Raw genomic sequence first — 20,947 nt, 5'->3', positions numbered from 1 at the left:
GGAAGATAACAATGCAGCACTGGCATTCAGGAGATTGGCCAGCAGAGGCTGCATAAAGAGAACACATTCAGAAGAGTTTGTGATAGAGTTGAGACAGGACCACCACTAACCCATAAAAATACCCTTGAAGAGTAGAAACATGTGCTCTCTCTTCCTTTGCACAGACTGGTGTCAGGGCATATAGTTCACTCAGTCCCACTTGCTCCCTCCAAAACAGTGGCCTAAATATGCACAACTTTATACAATAACCCTAGTGCGGTTGGGATTAGAAGGGAGGGAATGGAGGTGAAATTTAAAGACTTCAATTATAAAGGGTATTCCTCTAAGCCAGTGGTTCTCAACCTTCTGGCCCTTTAAATACAATTCCTCATGTTGTGACCCAACCATAAAACTATTTTCGTTGCTACTTCATAACTGTAATGCTGCTACTGTTATGAATCATAATGTAAATATCTGATATGCAGGGTGGTCTTAGGCGACCCCTGTGAAACGGTCGCTCGACCGCCAAAGGGGTCGCGACACACAGGTTGAGAACTGCTGCTCTAAGCTGTCCACATGGGTGAGAAAAAAAGTCTGATTATATGAATGCTTAGAGGAAGTTTAAATATTCACATAGGGTCAGATGTACATTAACTAGTTGTTTTTGTTGTTAAACTTATTAAAGGAAGAGTAAATGTGCTTTAGTTTAGATACTAGAATCCCGGTGCACAAAATTCGTGCACTGGGGGTTGCAGGGTATCCCTCAGCCCAGCCTGCACCCTCTCCAATCTGGGACCCCTCAGGGGATGTCCCACAGGGATCAGGCCTAAACAAGCAGTTGGACATCCCTCTCACAATCCAGGACTGCTGGCTCCCAACTGCTCGCCTGCCTGCCTGATTGCCCCTAACCACTTCTGCTTGCCAGCCTGATCAACACCTAGCTGCTCCCCTGCTGGCCCAATCATCCCCAACTGCCCTCCCTTGCCAGCCTGGTCCCCCCCAACTACCGCCCCCCCGGAAGGCCTGGTCCTCCCCAACTGCCCTCCCCTGTTGGTCTGATCGCCCACAACTGTCCTCCCCTGCCGGCCATCTTGTGGCAGCCATCTGTGACCACATGGGGGTGGCCATCTTGTGCAAGGGCATGATGGTCAATTTGCATAGTGCCTCTCTATCATATAGGATGAGCAGGCACACTAAAAATAATTGACTTTGTAGCCCTGACTGGTTTGGCTCAGCGGATAGAGCATCAGCCTGCGGACTCAAGGGTCCCAGGTTTGATTCCAGTCAAGGGCATGTACCTTGGTTGCGGGCACATCCCCAGTAGGGGGAGTGCAAGAGGCAGCTGATCAATGTTTCTCTCTCATTGATGTTTCTAACTCTCTATTCCTCTCCCCTCCTCTCTGTAAAAAATCAATAAAATATATATTTTTTAAAAAATAATTGACTTTTTAAAAGATGAACATAAGTTTTAAAAATACATTTTATTTTTTTACTTCTTTAAAATCTTTATTGTTGAAAGTATTACATATGTCTCCATTTCCCCCCATTGGCCATCTAGCCCGCTCCCACCCCCCACTCCACACCTTCACATTACTACTGTCTGTGTCCATGGGTTATGCATATATGCATGCAAGTTCTTTGATTAATCTCTTCCAACACTCCCATCCCCTTCCCTCTGAGATTCAACAGTCTATTCCATGTTTCTATGAAATTAATCTATTTGGTTCATCAGTTTATTTTCTTCATTAGATTCTACATATGAGTGAGCTCATGTGATACTTGCCTTATTCTAACTGGCTTATTTCACTTAGCATAATATGCTCCAGGTCCCTCCATGCTGTCTCAAAGGGTGAGAGATCCTTTCTTTTTACTGCTGCATAGTATTCCATTGTGTATATGTACCACAGCTTTTTTTATCCACACCTCTACTTATGGGCACTTGGGCTGTTTCCAGATCTGGTATGAATACAGGAGTGTATATATTCTTTCTGAATGTGTTGCAGGTTTTTTAGTCTATATTCTTAGAAATGGGATCACGATCAAATGGCAGTGTCATATTTAATTTGTTGAGGAAATTCCAAAATATTTTCCATAGTGGCTGCACCAATCTGCATTCCCATCAGCAGTGTACAAAAGATCATATACCATGACCAAGTAGAATTTATTCCAGGAATGCAAGGTAGTACAATATTCACAAATCAATACACATGATACATCACATAAACAAATTAAAAGACAAATATCACACAATCATATCAATAGACACAAAAAGCATTTGACAAAATCCAACACCTTTTTTGATAAAACCTCTCAGCAGAGTGAGAATACAGGGGCCATACCTCAACATAATAAAAGCCATATATGACAAACCTCCAGCCAACATCATATTCAATAAGCAAAAACTAAAATCATTTCCCCTAAGAACAGGAACCAGACAGGGGTGTCCACTTTTACCACTCTTATTTAACACTCGAGACCCACTGCACAAAAATTTGTGCACTTAGGGGGCGGGAGGGGGGGTCCCTCAGCCCGGCCTGTGCCCTCTCGCAGTCTGGGACCCCTAAGGGGATGACCACCTGCTGGCTTAGGCCTGCTCCCTGGGGGGACTGGGCCTAAGCTGGCAATCAGACATCCCTCTGGCAGCCCGGAAGCCTTTGGGGGATGTCCACTTGCCAGCGGGGAGCAGACCTAAGCTGCAGTCGGACATCCTTAGCGCTGCTGAGGAGGCAGGAGAGGCTCCCACCACCACCAATGTACTGGCAGCCATCAGCCTGGCTTGTGGCTGAGCAGAGCTCCCCCATGTGGGAGAGCACTGACCACCAGAGGGAAGCTCCTGCATTGAGCATCTGCCCCCTGGTGGTCAGTGTGTGTCATAGTGACCAGTCATTCCCAGTCTTTCTGCTGTTAGGGTCAGTTTGCATATTACCCTTTTACTATATAGGATAGAGGCCTCGTGCACGGGTTGGGGCCAGCTAGTTTGCCCTGAAGGGTGTCCCAGATCAGGGTGGGGGTCCCGCCTGGGTGTCTGGCCAGCTTGGGTGAGGGGCTGATGGCTGTTTGCAGCTGGTCACACCCCCTTCAGGGTGGGGGTCCACATTGGGGTGCCTGGCCAGCCTGGGTGAGGGGCTTATGGCTGTTTTCAGGCCGGCCACACCCCCTTTAGGGTGGGGGTCCCCACTGGGGTGCCTGGCCAGTCTGGGTGAGGGGCTGAGGGCCGTTTTCAGGCTGGCTGGTGACTGAAGCTCCCAGCCTCTCCTTTTCTTTCTTTTTTTTTTTATTATTCTGGGATTTATTTACCTTCTATAATTGAAACTTTGTTGCCGTCACTGGAGCTGAGAGCCGGCTCCTACTCGCTCCAGCTCTGAGGCCACGGCCTGCTGAAAGCAGGTATCTGGAGTTTGTTTCGCTTCTAAAATTCAAACTTTGTTGCTTTTGGAGCTCAGAGCCAGGCCGCGGCAGGCGGGGAACCTAGGCTTCCTCCATCACCGGAGCAAGCAAGCCTCCTGCTCGCTTCAGCTGCGTGGCTACCGGCCGCCATCTTGGCTGGGTTAATTTTCATATCGTGCTGATTAGCCTATGGGAGGCGTAGCGAAGGTATGGTCCATTACCATGATTGTCTATTATTAGATAGGATAGTACTGGTAGGCTTAGTTAGCCACAGTGGTCAAACAAGAAGAAATAAAAGGCATTCAAATTAGAAAGAAGGCAGTAAAACTCTCATTATTCACAGACAACATGATATTGTACATAGAAAACCATAACAAATCCATCAAAAACCTATCATATTTAATAAATGAATCTGAGAATATATTAGAATACAAAATTAACACCCAGAAATTGATAGTATTTGTATACACCAATAATGAACTCTTAGAAAGAGAAATGAAAAAAAGAATTCATTTTACCTTGCAACAAAAAAAATTAATCAACTTAACCAAATAGCTAAAAGGCCTATTCTCAGAAAACAACAGGACATTGAAAGAGGAAATACAGGAAATATAAACAAGTGGAAGAATATACCATGGTCACGGATTGGTAGAATTAACATCATTAAAATGTCCATACTACCCAAAACAATCTCTAAATTCAGTGTAATCCCTATTAAAATACCAATGACATATTTCACAGATCCAGAAAAAAATACTCCAAAAATGTCTATGGAACCAAAAAAGACCTGAGTAGCCACAGCAATCTTGAGAAAGAATAAAGTTAGAAGGATCACAATACCAGACACCAACTTATCCAACAAAGCCACCATAGTCAAAACCACCTGGTATTGGCACAAGAACAGTTATACAGATCAAGGGAACAAAACAGAGAACCCAGAAATCGACCCAAGCCATTACGCTCAATTAATATTTGACAAGGGAGGCAAGATCATACAATGGAGTCCAGACAGTCTCTTCGATAAGTGTTGTTGGGAAAATTGGACAGGTACATGCAAAAAAATGAAACTAGACCACCAACTTACACCATACACAAGAATAAACTCAAAATGGATAAAAGACTTAAATGTAAGTTGTGAAACCATAGAAATATTAGAAGAAACCACAGGCACCAAAATCTCAGATATCTCTGGTAGCAATATGTTTGCGGATACATCTCCTAGGGCTGTGGTTGGCAAACCATGGCTCGCGAGCTACATGCGGCTTTTTGGCCCCTTAAGTGTGGCTCTTCCACAAAATACCACGTGGAGGCGTGCACATACAGTGCAATTGAAACTTTGTGGCCCATGTGCAGAAGTCGGTATTTTGTGAAAGAGCCAGTATTTTGTGGCTCGCGAGCTGCAGTTTGCCGAGCCGCAGTTTGTTGACCACTGTTAGGGCAAGGGAAACAAAAGAGAAAATAAACAAATGGGACTACCTCAAAATAAAAAAAGCTTCTGCACAGTAAAAGAAACCATCAACAAAGACAGCCCACTGAATGGGAGAACATATGTGCCAATGATACATCTGATAAGGGGTTAATTTTCAAAATATATAAAGAACTCTAACAATTTAACAAAAGGAAGACAAAACAATTAAAAAATGGGAAAGGGACCTAAATAGACACTTCTCCAAAGTGGACATACAGAAGACAAAGGAACATGAAAAAATGCTCACAGGCACTAATCATCAGAGAGATGCAACTCAAAATGACAATGAGGTATCACCTCACACCTGTCAGAATGGCTATCATCAACAAATCAACAAAAGACAAGTGCTGGCAAAGATGTGGGAAATAATTCTCAATTTGACAATTTTCTAAGATTGTAAATACTTGGAAGAATCCACAACAATGAACACAAATAACTCATCAAATATTGTTGCGCTACGCCAGCACTATATAATATACTGTACTAGAGTACGCATGTTTACCAAATAGGTAGTCAGCATAATTTCAATTATAAATATACAATGTTCTTTCTCTATCCCATCTATTTTTTATTAGATGTCCCATGTCAAAATTCTACCCAGCCTTTAGGACCTGATTCAAATCTCTTCTTCTCCACCAGGATTAACCTTGGTGAAGGTACCACAAATGATCCTTCCCTCCTCTGATTCTTGGGTGTTTTCCTTTGCCTCTCTTATGAATTAGCTTTTACCATGATGGGTAAGTTCTGAGTGGAAGACCCATCAAAATCTCACTTGTTCTTCTAACCCAGCGGTTCTCAACCGGTGGGTGGGTCGCGACCCCTTTAGCAGTCGAACAACCCTTTCACAGGGGTCACCTAAGACCATCCTGCATATCAGAGATTTACATTATGATTCATAACAGTAGCAACATTACAGTTATGAAGTAGCAACGAAAATAATTTTATAGTTGGGTCACAACATGAGGAACTGTATTTAAAGGGCCAGAAGGTTGAGAACCACTGTTCTAACCCATCTAACAAAGTCTCTTTCATTTGAAATCACCCCTGACTCTCCCTAACCTGCTCTAGGTAATTTTATTACCCTTTTCCTCTAAGCTTGTGGTAAAGGTAGAGAACACATTGTCTGACCCTGATTAACTTACATTGTTGAGAAATACTAAACATTTGTGTACTCATTGAGGGTAGAAGACTTAAGATATCTTTTTCATCTTTGCTCCCCAGTACATATTATAGATTCTAGATCAGTGTTTCTAAACCTGGGCACTGTTGACATTTGGAGCAGATAAGTACTTGTTATAGGGGGGCTGCCCTGTGCATGTGGACTGTTTTTGCAGTATTCCTCCTCAGTCCTGACAACCAGAATCTCTCCAGACATTGCCAAATATTTCATGGGGGACAAAAGGAGAACCATTGATCTAAACCACAGTGGAAATTAAATGTGTGCTGACTTGATGTCAAGAATCGTTAGGTTTTCTTCCTCTGCTTTAGCTCTTTCACAGCAAGCATATATTTAAATGAACCAGTGGTTTAAATAAGTTGCAAATAATACTAAAATGTTTCCTGTGAGGCATTAAAACATAGAGTTTACAAGGATGATATATTCATATGTTTATAAGTGAAATGGTGTAATATATTGATTAATGCGCAAATCCTGGAGTGAGACTGAGCAGGTTTAAATCCAAAATGCATGGGTTTATATCCCAGCTCTCAGCTTCCTAATTCAATAACCTGGGGCAAGCTACTATACCTTGATGTACCTCATATATTCATCATAAAATGAGGATATGAATAGTAATTACCTCAACCATACTATGTGAAGATTACATATGTCAAGCACTTGGAGCAGTGCCTGACAGGTGTCAGTTATTATTATGTATTTGACAAATGGAATTAACTACTACACACCAAGCATTTTATCAGTGATGAGAATTTAACTGTGAACAAAAAAATTCAAGCTCTTGTGGAACTTGGAATCTACAAGGCCAGGAGGAGAGGAATCTATAATAATCAAAGTGTGATATGCTTCAACTGGAGAGCCAAACAACCTTCCGGATGAAGCCGGGGCTGCGAGGGCCAAGGCAAGCCGCCACGGCTACGAGGGCTGAGCCCCTTTCACAAATTGTGTGCATCGGGCCTCTAGTCTACACTAATAAAAGAGAAAGATGCAAATTGACTGTACCTTTATGATGCCCACCATCCAATCAGGAGTGAGAATGCAAATTAACCCAACAAAGATGTTTGGGTTAATTTGCATATGCAGGCGTTGAGCAGACAGGGGCAGGCAGGGCACTTGTGTAGTTGCAATGGCGTTCTGCACTGCCCCCGCCGCTCCGGGCCTCTGGGCAGAAAGGCAGCTCCGGCTGGAGCGAAGGCAGTGCTGGCAGCCAGGGTAAGGAAGGCCCATTCTTTCATGAATCTTTGTGCATCGGGCCTCTAGTACATTAGTGATAAAATGGCAGGGCAACCAGAAAAGGTTGCACTGAGGTCCAATGAGGCAAGGAAGCTGTCCCAGGAGACAGCTAAAGGAAGTCTTCCAGGGAAAAGTCTTAAAGCCAGACCACATTGAACGTGGTTAAGGTATGGCAAGGAGCACAGTGAAACTGAATACTATGTGTGGTGTTTTTTAAAAGAAAAATGCAAAACTGTAAATTCCCTTTGAGGGGAAAAAAAGCTACACAAAGTTTAAAAAGACTACAAAAACTGAACAAATGTTTTGTTCGAATGATAAGACTATGGTAATGCATTTTTTTCTTTTCAGTCCAAATATTCTGAATATGTATTAATGTAGTATTTTTTAAAAATCCAAAAGGCTTTATCAATGAAAGTACTTGTAAATAAAAGAGAATTTCCAATTACACAGGATTATTTCTAACTTCTCTATTTATAGTCAACATGTTAACATTTTACTTTATTTAAATGTTCTAATGCATGCCTAACACAATAAATTGCAAAGTTTACTTTTATTAATATTTCATTTAGTATTTTGACTAAAAAGTTTTTCTCTGCCTACATACTGAACACAATTGTATCTTTTCAGCTGATATAGTTAATGAGATAGACATTTTGTCTTTTGAAATTTCTTCACATCTTCTATGGTGAAAACTGTTCTCAATTTAACAAATTTTTCTTCAAATAAGTAGTCAGTGAAAATGCTGTGATAGTTCACTTAACTGCTCTTTCGATATAGATTTTTCTAATTCAAGGCAGCAGCAATGGATTTGCAGAAATGAGGTTACACATCTAGGAAACAAGTAAATTTGTAATGTTTTCATTTATGTTCAAATATTTTACTTCTAAGTACATTTCTTAAATTCAATGCCTTGGTTACAACACAGTTATAATTTATCATTGGTCCTATGCATTTTATCCCCTTTGAATCTGACAGAAATACAAGTTTCTAACTTCGCCATTTTTTGCAGTGTCTTTTGGTAATTTTCTTTACCTAATATTTCAATTACACTTTAAAACTCGCAAAGACTTAACATTTGACTAGAAACTTGAAATATGTGTTAAGCTGCGGGTGGTTTTAAAGTGCAAACCACAGAAACTCTTTACTTCTTATAACTGTATGGACATTTAAAAAAAGAAAATAAGATAGTAGGAGACAATTATATAAGGATTTAGATCAAGAGTCCAGAAAACAAACTTTGTTGAAAAGGTATGTGACATTAAGTTATAAAAGAAGAATTCAGGGAAATTCTCTTCAATTTACTCACCTCAAGTCAATAAGGCCAAGCATTGTTCTACGGATCATGACTACAGACTCAGGGCATGGTGAGTGTTTGGAATGTGTGGCATTTATATGATCTGTTACCATCAGACTCCCTTTCTGCCCCCACCTTATTTTCTTTTTTATACCATAGGAAAAGGGTAGAGTAGGAGTGTGGTTGCTGGTGAATACAGAGAATATCTGTACAAATTGTTATTTCATTCAACAATAAGAAAGTGCCAATAAGACATATTAACCCAAAAAAGCTGATTTTTACAGACCTAAATAACTATATTTATTTTTGAAAATAAACACCAAAAATTATTTTAATAGAGGCATGGCATTTTCAATTCATCACAAATAGTGTTACTTAATTTTAAATTTTATGTAGTGATTAAGTATAGATTATATTATCTATCATCAAAATACTTAACTGAGGTGTTTTAAAATAAAAAATTTACTAATATCTATTAAAATCTCTATGCAATGCAAAAATTATCTTAATCACTCAGTATATCTTTATATTACATTTTCAGTCAATACAATGCTAAAATATTTTAGTCACACATATTCTTAAAAACAGTTCTTAAAAATATTTAGCATTTCAAAATAGAAGAAAATTTCAATTTCAAATAAAATATTACTTGAGAAAGCTGTCTTTCTTCCTAAAAGACAAACAAATAACCAACAAGAAAAATTACTTCTGTTTTTATCTTACCTTCCTCCAGCTCTGTATCAAATGTAGTGTCCAAGGTTGTACCTTTATAAGATATCTTTTTAACTTTCTTCTTTCCATAATTAGCAATCAGATGATGATATCTATTCATAAAGAGAAAATATATATGAATATCAGAATTCATAAATAGTCAATTGAATACATAATTACCAAATTAAGACCTTAGACATTAGCTAATGCCTTGCCAAGGATGTCACACACTGGCGCTGACCTCAAGCAACCTCTCAAGTCAACTGCATTAACAGTTACCATTTTTATTTCATGTACTCCCATTCTCTGGCACTTCTTTTTTTCCTGCTGTCACAAATAAGCCATTAGCAATGTAGAAAAAGTAGCTTTAGGTTATATTTGGTATATTATTTGCTAGGGAGGTCATGACAAAATACCATACTGGGTGACTCAAATCACAGAAATTTATTTTTTCATAATTCTGGAGGCTGAAAGTCCAAGATCAGGGTGTCAGCAGGATGGGTTTTCTCTAAGAGCCATAAGGGAAGGATCTGTTCCAAGTTTCTCTCCTTGGCTAGTAGATTACTGCCCTCTTGTTGCCTCTTCACTAGCTTGTCCCTATGTGCATGAGCATCTCTGATGTCTCTCTGTATGTCATACTCTCCCCTTCTTATAAAGAAACCAGTCAGATTGGATTAGGGCCCAACTTAATGCACAGTCATTTCAACTTATTATCTCTTTAAAAGCCCTTTCTTCAAATATATGCATACAAATTTTGAGTTACTGGGAATTAGGGCTTTAACACATGAATTTGATGGAAGTGGGGGGCAGTTACACAATTTAGCTCATAACATTTGGGCTTAATAGTAAATCAACACATGAACACAATTAACAGGGACTGAGCCATACCCAGTAAAGAATAAACCTTTTCTCCATGCCAATATGAGATATATCCACCAAAATAAAAAAGCACCCTGATTTTTAAAGACCTAAATAATTATATTTATTTTTGAAAATAAACAGCAAAAATTGTTTTAATAGATACATGTCAATTTCAATTCATCACAAATATTGTTATTTAAGTTTTATGTAATAATTAGGTATACGGTTTCAGAATTTCAGTGAAAGAAATGAAGCAACGTATGGATTAAAGCTAACTGTAACATAAATATCTAAACATAATTTCCTCATTTTTACACAGTTTCACTTATATTTAAAAAAAAAAAAAACTATATGAGAGCCCTGGCCAGTGTTGCTCAATAGTTAGAGCATTGGCCACACACCAAAGGGTTTCAGGTTCGATTCCCTGTCAAAGGCATGTATTGGGTTGCGGGTTTGATTCCTGGCCCGGGTAAGAGTGTGTGTAGGAGGCAACAAATCGATGTGTATCTTTCACCTTGATGTTTCTCTCTGTCTGTCTCTCTCTCTCTCTCTCTCTCTCTCTCTCTCTCTCTCACTCACTGCCTCTCTCTCCCTCCCTTCCACTCTAAAAATCAATGGAAAAAATATCTTCAGATGAGCAATTAACAACAATAAAAATGAAATAAAACAAAAATATATATATGAGAAAGATTTCTTATGCTTCCACTCTTAAGGAACCATAGAACCTATGTACCAAGAAAGAGTGAACAAATGGTACTAATAAGCAATGGCCATGTATGTGCTAAATATGGTAGAAAGGTAATAGCTATTCAAGCAACAACAGTCACAATTACAGAAAGCTTAGTTCCCATTCCAAAAGAGGGACAAAAATAAAGTTTTCTGAATAATGCATTTTATTTTCTCACCTACTATTAAAATCAGAAATATATGATTATACATGAAAAGTTTTATCTTTTGGGCTCATGAGAATATACTTATTGCATTGCTAATGTGTAAACACAATTAACGGAACTTGTGTGAATTAATTATATTTTGCCCAACCCTATTGCCCAGATTTTTATTAATGGCTATGTCACTAGTTGTTGGAATTCCCTGTCTTGGCATTCTTTAAATTCCCATGACACTATGAGTTAATTTGTACATTCCGCCTACCTGTAGTTCTTATATTTATTGACCCTACAAACAGGTGAAAGCAAGGATCTTTGGATCCATGGGACCAGAGTTCATAATGTGGTCACCCACACTGCAGAGCCTATTCCAGCATTGTATCTGGGGGCTCATGTTTCTCTTCTAATGATCAAATTCCATACAAGTGTTAAAAGATATGCAGTATCACTTACATAGTAAAACCATTAAAAGAAGCATATTCCTCAGCTGTGAATCCATAAATATCTTGGCAAGATAGGTCCACTTCTTTCTGAAGAAGAAGACTGACCAAATTTGTTGGTTCATCACTTAGAGCAATCATAAGGGCTGTTCTGGAACAAGAGATATAAATGTCTATTTATGGATTAAACGTGTCTTGTACTTTTTAAAAAAGTTAATCTTTAAATTTACTGTTCAAGTGTAGACTCTCGATCAGGAAAAGAATCAGGGCAAGAATGTAAAAAGTGGAGCAGATCTGCTCAAAAACCTGTGCCAATCCCAGGTCTTATTGGGAGTCTGAATATAAAGAGCCCCTAGGAAGCAGCTAGCTCAGTGGTTTCAATGCCTCCTTCCCAAAACCCTAGGGTTTTCAAGATGTCTCAAAATGTTATGGAGGAGTGTGTCTGAAGCTCTGGGTTCCCTACCCTCATTTAACTACAACATCTAGGAGGTAGAGATTGAGTTTCTGTATAAAATTCTAATGTTATAAAAAATTATCCTTTATAATAAAAGCCTAATATGCTAAGTGTCTGGTCGTCCAGTCATCCCTTCAACCAAAGTGTAATATGCTAATGATATGCTAAAGCTGCTCAACTGCTCGCTATGACGTGCACTGACCACCCGGGGGTGGACGCTCTGACTGGTAGGTTACCTTACTGCTGGGTCCAGCCGATCAGGACTGAACGAGATGGGCTAGACATGCCCTGGAGCCCTGCCACAGTCCCTCCCCAGCTGACCAACCTCCCCCATCCCTCCCTCGCACCGATCGTGCACCGGTGGGTTCCTCAGCCTGGCCTGTGCCCTCTCACAATCCAGGACCTTTCAGGGGATGTCAGAGAGCCTGTTTCAGCCCAATCCCCCAGGCCAGGCCGAGGGACCCCCAGTGGTGCATGAATTCGTGCACTGGACCTCTAGTTATAATAATAATAAGCTACCAATTTTGTCCAAATGTTTGATTTTACAGGAAGACAGGTCTTGGGAATCTAGGTTATTGGCTCAAAATCATATGGCCAGATCTTTTTCCAAAAACAACCACATCATCAATAATATACATTTTATATATCCACATATATATGTATATACACATACACGCCCACAAATATATATTTATCATCCCATTAGGTTGCTGTAGGTATATGCTCTTATTTAGCATATCAAATTATACCTTTGATTCTGATCTGAAGCATTCGCATCTGCTCCTCTCTTCAGAAGAAATTTCACTATTTCTGCATTGTTTTCAGTAACAGCAAGTAAAAGTGGAGTGCATCCGTCCTGAAAAAAATTATTTCAGAGTATTTAAAATATTGTACATTAACATGCCTTTTAGATCCAAATTCAATTTAAAAGATAAGTGTGCTATTAAGAAACATCTGATATACACTTTAATTTTTAAAAGGTTTTGATACATAACAAAATATGATTTTAAAGACCAAGAAAATAAATTAGAGTTGGGCCAGTTAAAATACAAACTTAAAGTTTCAACTTTAGTCTTAATGCAAATTGTGGGTAAGAGGAGCCTAGATTATTTAGGTGATGAGTACCTAGCATTGCAAATCATACATTCACATTTTATAATGTTAACAATTGAATTTTCATAGGGATTCATTTAAACTTCCAAGCTGGCACTACAAGTGTGTCATGTAAACAAAATATCAGTGAACTAAGGTGCTAAGAAGCTTAAAAAAATACTCATCAGTTTTCCATAATGTCTCAATAGGAGATCTGGATTACTTTTAGTATTGTAAGTGATTTTCTAATTCAACCCTATTCTGACCATTATTTATAAGGATGTAAATAGAAAAAATATAGGCTTTATGATTCCTAATCAATATTCATTTATAAGAAAATAAAATAGTTCTCATTTGATATAGGCCTTTGAACAGTTATCACTGTTTTTTGTTTTTTTTTAAATATTTTATTGATTTTTTTACAGAGAGGAAGGGAGAGAGATAGAGAGTTAGAAACATTGATGAGAGAGAAACACCAATCAGCTGCCTCCTGCACATCTCCCACTGGGGATGTGCCCGCAACCCAGGTACATGCCCTTGACCGGAATCGAACCCGGGACCTTTCAGTCTGCAGGCCGACGCTCTATCCACTGAGCCAAACCGGTTTCGGCAGTTATCACTGTTAAATGTGATGTTGCTTTAGAGGTCAGGATTATAATTTGAAATAAAATGGAGAAAGACTTTTTAAAAAGGAAAACCACACCAGTGTTTAATAATCTCATTCTCCTCCCCAATTTCATTTTGGAAAATTCATACTTTATATAACACGTGTTTCAACAGATATAAATTATCTGCAATGAATACCTCTTCCATTGCCTTCTAAAATATAATGTGTGTTTTTAATAGAAGACTACCTTATTTTGTGCTTCAAGATTAACTTTGTATTCAAGCAGTTGTTTTACTAATGCGACACTTTGGCCATAGACAGCATAATGAAGAGCAGTATTGCCATCTAAATCCATTATATTTGGGTCTGCACCTTGGTCTAGAAGCATAGCAGCACAAGTCTCGTTTTTACACTGTACGGCCTGTCAATACAACAAAAATAGATGAGTAACCAATTTGCCACTCAGGATATGCTATATTAATCAAATGTTTAATATTCTGTTTTAAAATATGAAATTCAACAAAAGTTAATTAGGAAAAGAGCTCAAACACATTCCAATTGAAAAGGAAAAATTAGCACACCTTAATCAATGGAGATTTGTTTTCACTATCGAAGACGTTTATTTTGCATTGTTTCTCAATTAAGAAAGACACAACATTTGAACATCCAAAAGCACAGGCCAGGTGCAAAGGTGTCCTATATCAATATAACAAGACACAAAGTTAGAAATAAGGCTTAGTTTGAGAAGATACTCTATTCATGCCAGATCATATATAAAGATATTTGCTTAATGTACTGATTTATATTTAAACAAAATTTACATTAATTATAATTGCTTTTTACTGAATTATTCCTTGTGTAGTAAGAAGCATGCCCAGCCCTCAACCCAAACACACAACCCAAAGGGCCAAACAGCTTTAAGCCCACCTAAAATAACTTTCGGTAGTAGCTTGGCAAATCCTAGCAAACATTCTATTGTCTCCTTCATCCATTATTATACATATTCCAAGAATTTAGTCCCAAGGAACCTAGGTGTCTTTTACTCAATATTTAGATCCACCTCTCCTTCCAACCCCAACCCCAGTTCTCTTTTTTCATTAATATATATATACTAGAGCACCAGTGCACAAAAATTTGTGCACTCGGGAGGGTCCCTCAGCCCAGCCTATGCCCTCTCGCAGAATGGAACCCCTCGGGGGATGACCACCTGCTGGCTTAGGCCCTCTCCCTGGGGGATTGGAAATAAGCTGGCAGTCAGACATCCCTCTGGCACCCCGGGAGCCCTCGGGGGATGTCCACTTGCCAGTGGGGAGCAGGCCTAGCTGCAGTCGGACATCCTTAGCGCTCCCAACATCACCGCTGTACTGGCAGCCATCAGCCTGGCTTGTGGCTGAGCAGAGCTCCCCTTGTGGGTGCACACTGACCAAAAGGGGGCAGGTCCTGCATTGAGCGTCTGCCCCCTGGTGATCAGTGTGTGTCATAGTGACCAGTCATTCCCAGTCTTTCTGCTGTTAGGGTCAGTTTGCATATTACCCTCTTACTATATAGGATAGAGGCCAGGTGCATGGGTGGGGGCCGGCTGGTTTTCCCTGAAGGGTGTCCCAGATCAGGGTGCAGGTCCTGCTGGGGTGCCTGACCAGCCTGGGTGAGGGGCTGAGGGCCGTTTTCAGGCTGGCCACAGCCCCTTCAGGGTAGAGGTCCCCTCTGGAGTGCCTGGCCAGCCTGGGTGAGGGGCTGATAGCTGTTTGCAGGCTGACCAAGCCCCCTAGCGGGGACCCTCACCCCATGGGGGTGTGGCCAGCCTGGGTGAGGGGCTGATGGCTATTTGCAGGCTGGCCACAGCCCCCAGCCATCCAAGCTCCCAGTGGAGGCTGGCTGGAAGCAGGTATCTGGGATTTATTTATCTTCTATAATTGAAACTTTGTTGCCTTGAGTGGAGGCCACAGCCAGCCAGGGCAGGTGGGAAGCTTGGCTTCCTCCATCGCCAGGGCAACCAAGCCTCCTGCTTGCTCCAGCTCCGTGGCTGCTGGCCGCCATCTTGGTTGGGTTAATTAGCATATAGTCACTCTGACTGGCTGGTGGGCATGGCTTGGGCGTAGCGAAGGTATGGTCAATTAGCATCTTTGTCTTTTATTAGTGTAGATATATATATCTCAGAGATAGCAAGAGCACTTCTCAGTACTTATGCTCTGAGTGTCAGATGCAGCCAGAGTCCAGCCAGAGCTCTGGTGCTCTGAGTCCGTATATTCTTCCAAATTCCATTCGACTATGCCAGAGTAGGTTCCTTCTCACACCCTACTCACTACACTAACTGTTGGGTCCAAGCCTCTCTGTCTAGGGCTGGACCTTCTTGGACATCAGGTCTTACTAGTAGATGAAGAAGCCATGAGGAGCTATGGGTGTATACGAATGAGTCTTTATTGCAGAAGCCAGTGGTCATATAGCCATCAGGCAACACAGTCCTTCACAGGAAAGTTCATACAGGCAGCCGTACACCACCTGGTAAATACATATCTTTCCTACATAACAGCATTAATCTCTGTACCTATAGCTATTATCTGAACAGTTGCATGCTGCCTCTAAAAATCACATCATAGCGGTATCTGAGCTCTCTGCCTCAGCAGCTTCTCCAGTCTGGCTCAGCAGCTTCTGTCTCTCCTGCCCAGCACACTGGCTGGTCTCTGTAGCCTTACATCTCTGTGTAGCACACACTCCAGCATACTCCTTCACACTCCAACACACTAGCTGGTCAGTAACTTGTATATTATTCCAGAGACAAAAAAGGCTTCCTGCCAATAGTTACATCAATCATATTTTGGCTACAGAAGGGCATGCATGAGCAGTATACCGTGGAATTACTGTGCTTGTGTCCTTGCACCTGCTTATGGTATCTTAGCCTAGAGACAGAGTGGCCTTGGACATTCGGTATATTGACAACAAGGCCTTTGTGCTTTAATTGGCCTTGTCTATGAGGTGTCTCTGATGTGGTTCCCACAATATCCTACTCCAAGAGCAAGTCAATGCCCTTTGGGCACTTTCAGTAGGTCTTCCCAAAGTGGCTGCTGCATGCCTGCTGGATAAGTTTCACTCTTCTAATTGAAGTCTAAACCTCACTAAGCCTTAGAAATAAGTGTGTGACAATTAAACTCTAAGCCCATCCATATACCCCAAGGAACAGCCTTAAATTCAATAAAATAAAATGGCTATAAAAGCCTCAGCTTTCTAAAGAAGTATTGAGCAATATAGTCCTTTGGCCTTTCACAAAAAAGAAAACTGTGAAAACTAGACTAATCTCTCTTGATCAGGCATGAAACATTACAAAGTTTTTATCACTTAAACCTTTAAGATAGTATTTAAAGATTCTTTCTTGGAATATTTGGAATCCTATGAAATTATCCACTAGGGTTTAAAAAGACAGAATGTCTTGAAAACATACAGATTTAACATTTGCCTATGTTTCATTTTAAGTTTTAGATTTAACTAATTTTAAATTCCAGAACTAACAAATGGGCATTTGTTATGGGCATTCACGAATGTTTACACATACAAAGTAAATGCTTTGAAGCCAATAAGAATGTTTTTTCACCAAATGTCACAAACAAAAACCCTTCTATTTTTTAAAACAGTTGAATGCAAAATGGATATATATATCTTAGAAAGACACTTTAAAACCAAGAATATTATTACATTTCTCAAAAATCCTTAACTTTTATCAATGTGTTTTATTTTCAGTCTAAGACATTAGTTTGCTTTGTCACTTTTTTAAAAATATATTTTTTATTGATATTTTACAGAGAGGAAGGGAGAGAGATAGAGAGTCAGAAACATCGATGAGAAACATCAATCAGCTGCCTCCTGCACATCTCCCGCTGGGGATGTGCCTGCAACCCAGGCACATGCCCCTGACCAGAATCGAACCTGGGACCCTCCAGTCCGCAGGCCGACGCTCTAGCCACTGAGCCAAACCGGTCTCGGCTGTTTTGTCACTTTTTAACCCATAATACCTACTTACAAAAAATCTAAATTCCTGTGAGGCCTAGTGCTCATTTCTAAAGTTTCAGGCTAGCTGGTATCATTTTGTTTCATTCAAGTGTGGTTTTCTCCCAGCCTCTCACTCTCTCAAACATCAGTGAAAGAATTGTCAGCATAGATTGTGGACAGGTGGAAAATTATAAGATTTTAGAAATCTCTCATTCAAGTTTAACAAAAGGCATGAATTAGATAGATGTCAAGTGTAGATGGGACTATGGAAGCTGAAATGAAAAGTTTTGTTCCTCTAGACCAGTGGTTCTCAACCTTCCTAATGCCACGACCCTTTAATACAATTCCTCATGTTGTGGTGACCCCCAACCATAAAATTATTTTTGTTGCTACTTCATAACTGTAATTTCACTACTGTTAATGAATCGTAATGTAAATATCTGATAGGCAGGATGTATTTTCATTGTTACAAATTGAACATAATTAAAGCATAGTGATTAATCACAAAAACAATATGTAATTATATATGTGTTTTCCGATGGTCTTAGGTGACCCCTGTGAAAGGTCATTCAACCCCCAAAGGGGTCGCGACCCACAGGTTGGCGACCCACAGGTTGAGAACCGCTGCTCTAGACAGAGTGCAAGGCCAGATCATAACTGCAGTCTTTAATTAGGGGTTATCATAAGAATACTTTTTATTAACTGATTTTCTTGGGTTCTTGATAACTTAGAATACAGGGTGACAAAGAAACCAACGAAGCTACTTCACACTAGATTATTATTTTCAACTCTAGACTGGGCACTTTAGATCTATTCTAGGTTTCAGTAGTGTGACTAAAAGTATTAGTTTAAAATTGAGCCTTCACCTTTCAGACTGAACCAAAGGACTTGACATTTATAGAAAGAGAAGAGCAGATCTGAAGAGGAAAAACAGGAGTCCAGTTTGGGTATGTTTGAGATGCCTGATCTCATGAGCCAACTGGTAAATATTCAGGAATCATTAGTCAGTTGACATCATATTGATAGCTTTAAATCAGGGCTTCTCTTCCCTCCAGTTCCCACCCCCATCCTTCCAAGTGCTCCTTATTGAACATTGAGGAGCATACTACAGCCTACTAGACATCCAAGTAGGAGAGAGAGAGAGAGAGAGAGAGAGAGAGAGAGAGAGAGAGAGAGAGTGTTAGGTGAAAGATCTCCCTGGAGATAAAAAGTTGGAAGGATTGGAACATGAATATTTAAAACCAATCTCTCTTCACCAGGCAAGTGAAGATTGAGAGAGACAAGAGAGATAGAGATTAGGCAGGGGTGGGCAAACTTTTTGACTCGAGGGCCACAATGGGTTCTTAAACTGGACCGGAGGGCCGGAACAAAAGCATGGATGGAGTGTTTGTGTGAACTAATATAAATTCAAAGTAAACATCATTACATAAAAGGGTACAGTCTTTTTTTTTTTTAAGTTTTATTCATTTCAAATGGCGGGCCGTAGTTTGCCCATGGCTGGATTAGAGTTACAAGGAGAGAGAGAGAGAGAGAGAGAGAGAGAGAGAGAGAGAGAGAGAGAGAGAGAGAGAGAATGAGAATGAATATGGATGAGAATATCAATTATCAATTCAAGGTCTGAGCCCTCAAATTTTTACTAGTCAGGAGGATGAGGAGAAATCAGCAAAGGAGTCTGGAAAGTGTCCACAGAAGTAGGAGAAATGTCCTGAAAGACAAGACAATATTTCAACTACCACTGATAGGGCAAGTGAGATACTTGTCCGAGATGCCAGCCAGGTAAGACTGAGAACTGACCGCTGAATGAAGTCATGTTGAGGTTCTCCATGACCCTGTAAAGTAATTCAATGGAGTGTTATAGAATGAAAGATAAATTAGGTAACTCTGTTCTTGTTAAAGAGGAGGTCAAACTATCAGCAAGATGACACAAACCATCTTTCTCGCCATAGTTTCCAGTTACCCAATTATGATGAAAGATGACGCCTTTCATGCCCTATAACTTAAAAACTCCCCAAAAGACATTAATATAGGCACAGATGGGATATATTTTCTGTTATGAATGCCAAACACATAACTTCTTCATCTCTTAATCTATAAAATTCATTTTGTTTTGCAGTAAGTGGTCTCGATGGGATTTTGGAAGATAGCTCTGCAATTGGAAAAAAAAAATTTCATAAAAGATCCACATTAAAGAGTTCATTGTTTCGCTGTTTCAAAGTCTCCATCTTAATAATCACTGATCTGGGAAGTCATCTCTACTCTTTTCTTTATCATGACATTAGAAATACGGCAAAGCGGGGGTGGCTGGGGACAATAGGACCCATAGGAAAGGGGTGGGGGGGGGACAGGGGGAATGGGAAACGGAGTAACCGGTGGAGGTTCAGGCAATGGGCGGAGAGGAGAGAATCGGAGAGGACACGAACGCCTTCGTATATCCAGGTAAGCATTTTAAAAAGTAAAGCGATGAAAGCTGGGAATGTAACCCCCTGCCAGGGGCTACCAGACCCCTCGACGAGGACCTGCCAAGAGGGACGACCACCCAGGTGGCCCAGACACGCCCGCTTCCGGTTAGAGGACCCGGGGCCTCTGTGGCCGCGGCTTCCCATCCCCGCTGCCTTCCACCACGCCGGTCACCTGCACTTTCTGTCCGGAGCGTTCACATCATGCTTCCCGAGCAGCAGGTACTCCTTCACCTTGTCCAGATCCCCGAGGGCAGCAGCTTTATGTAGAGTCTTTAAATCCCTATCGCGAAGGCTGTAGCCAGGCTGCACCCGGGGAGCCACCCAGGGCCGGAAGAGCTGCCCTGAGGAGGCGCTGTGGGGCCCATCGCTCCTTCTCCAGAAGCTGAACAGCTTCTTCATGGCCACGGAGGAGACCGTCCTCCCGTCAGACTAGGGCGCCCCTGCGGCTTCCAACCGCCCGGCATGGCCCTCCGCCTGGCCCGGGTTTCGCACCAGCCCCGGAGGAGACAGAATGGCCAGAGACCGGAAGTGGGCCAGAGACCTACCGGAAGTGTGCCAAAGACCGGAAGTGGGCCAGAGACCAGAAGAGGGCAGGGCAGGTGCCTCACAATGCTCAGCTCCTAGAGCAGCTGGGGTTGGGACCCAGTCTTAGGCGCGCCCAGACCTGATTCTCGGTGACTGTCACACTCACTCAGTCTTCCTATTGGATTAAGAGCCTTAGTGACATTTTTTTAAAATTAAATCTTTATTGTTGAAAAATATTACATATGTCTCCTCTTTTCCTCCATTGACCCTTTCTAGCCCACTCCCAACCCCCACCCCAAGCCTTCACCTCCTTACTGCCTGTGTCCGTGGGTTATGTATATATGCATACACGTTCTTTGGTTGATCTCTTCCCACCCACCCCTGCCTTCTCT

General features: G+C 40.9%; 1 protein-coding gene across 1 annotated transcript; it reads right to left on the bottom strand.

Moving 5' to 3' along the window:
- Positions 1–8,066: 8,066 nt before the first annotated feature.
- On the bottom strand, positions 8,067–20,512 carry ANKRD7 (ankyrin repeat domain 7). Its single transcript, XM_059656052.1, has 7 exons — positions 20,203–20,512; positions 14,172–14,286; positions 13,838–14,011; positions 12,641–12,747; positions 11,451–11,588; positions 9,262–9,362; positions 8,067–8,074 (listed from the first exon to the last, which is right to left on the bottom strand). The coding sequence occupies exons 1-7, from the start codon at positions 20,427–20,429 to the stop codon at positions 8,067–8,069; spliced, it is 870 nt and encodes a 289-aa protein (XP_059512035.1). The 5' UTR covers positions 20,430–20,512.
- Positions 20,513–20,947: the final 435 nt, after the last annotated feature.

This window comes from Myotis daubentonii, chromosome 10 (genome assembly GCF_963259705.1).
Source record: "Myotis daubentonii chromosome 10, mMyoDau2.1, whole genome shotgun sequence".
Taxonomy (NCBI): domain Eukaryota; kingdom Metazoa; phylum Chordata; class Mammalia; order Chiroptera; family Vespertilionidae; genus Myotis; species Myotis daubentonii.
This window is presented reverse-complemented; position numbering and strand designations above follow the sequence as displayed.

Excerpts from the sequence above, each read along its gene's own strand:
- ANKRD7 (XM_059656052.1), bottom strand. The coding sequence starts at position 20,429 with ATGAAGAAGCTGTTCAGCTTCTGGAGAAGGAGCGATGGGCCCCACAGC. Across the intron at positions 14,287-20,202 it reads GCTCCGGACAGAAAGTGCAG|GACACCTTTGCACCTGGCCT; the intron begins GTGACCGGCGTG and ends ATATTGATATAG. Across the intron at positions 9,363-11,450 it reads TCTTTTAATGGTTTTACTAT|ATATCATCATCTGATTGCTA; the intron begins GTAAGTGATACT and ends CTTTATGAATAG.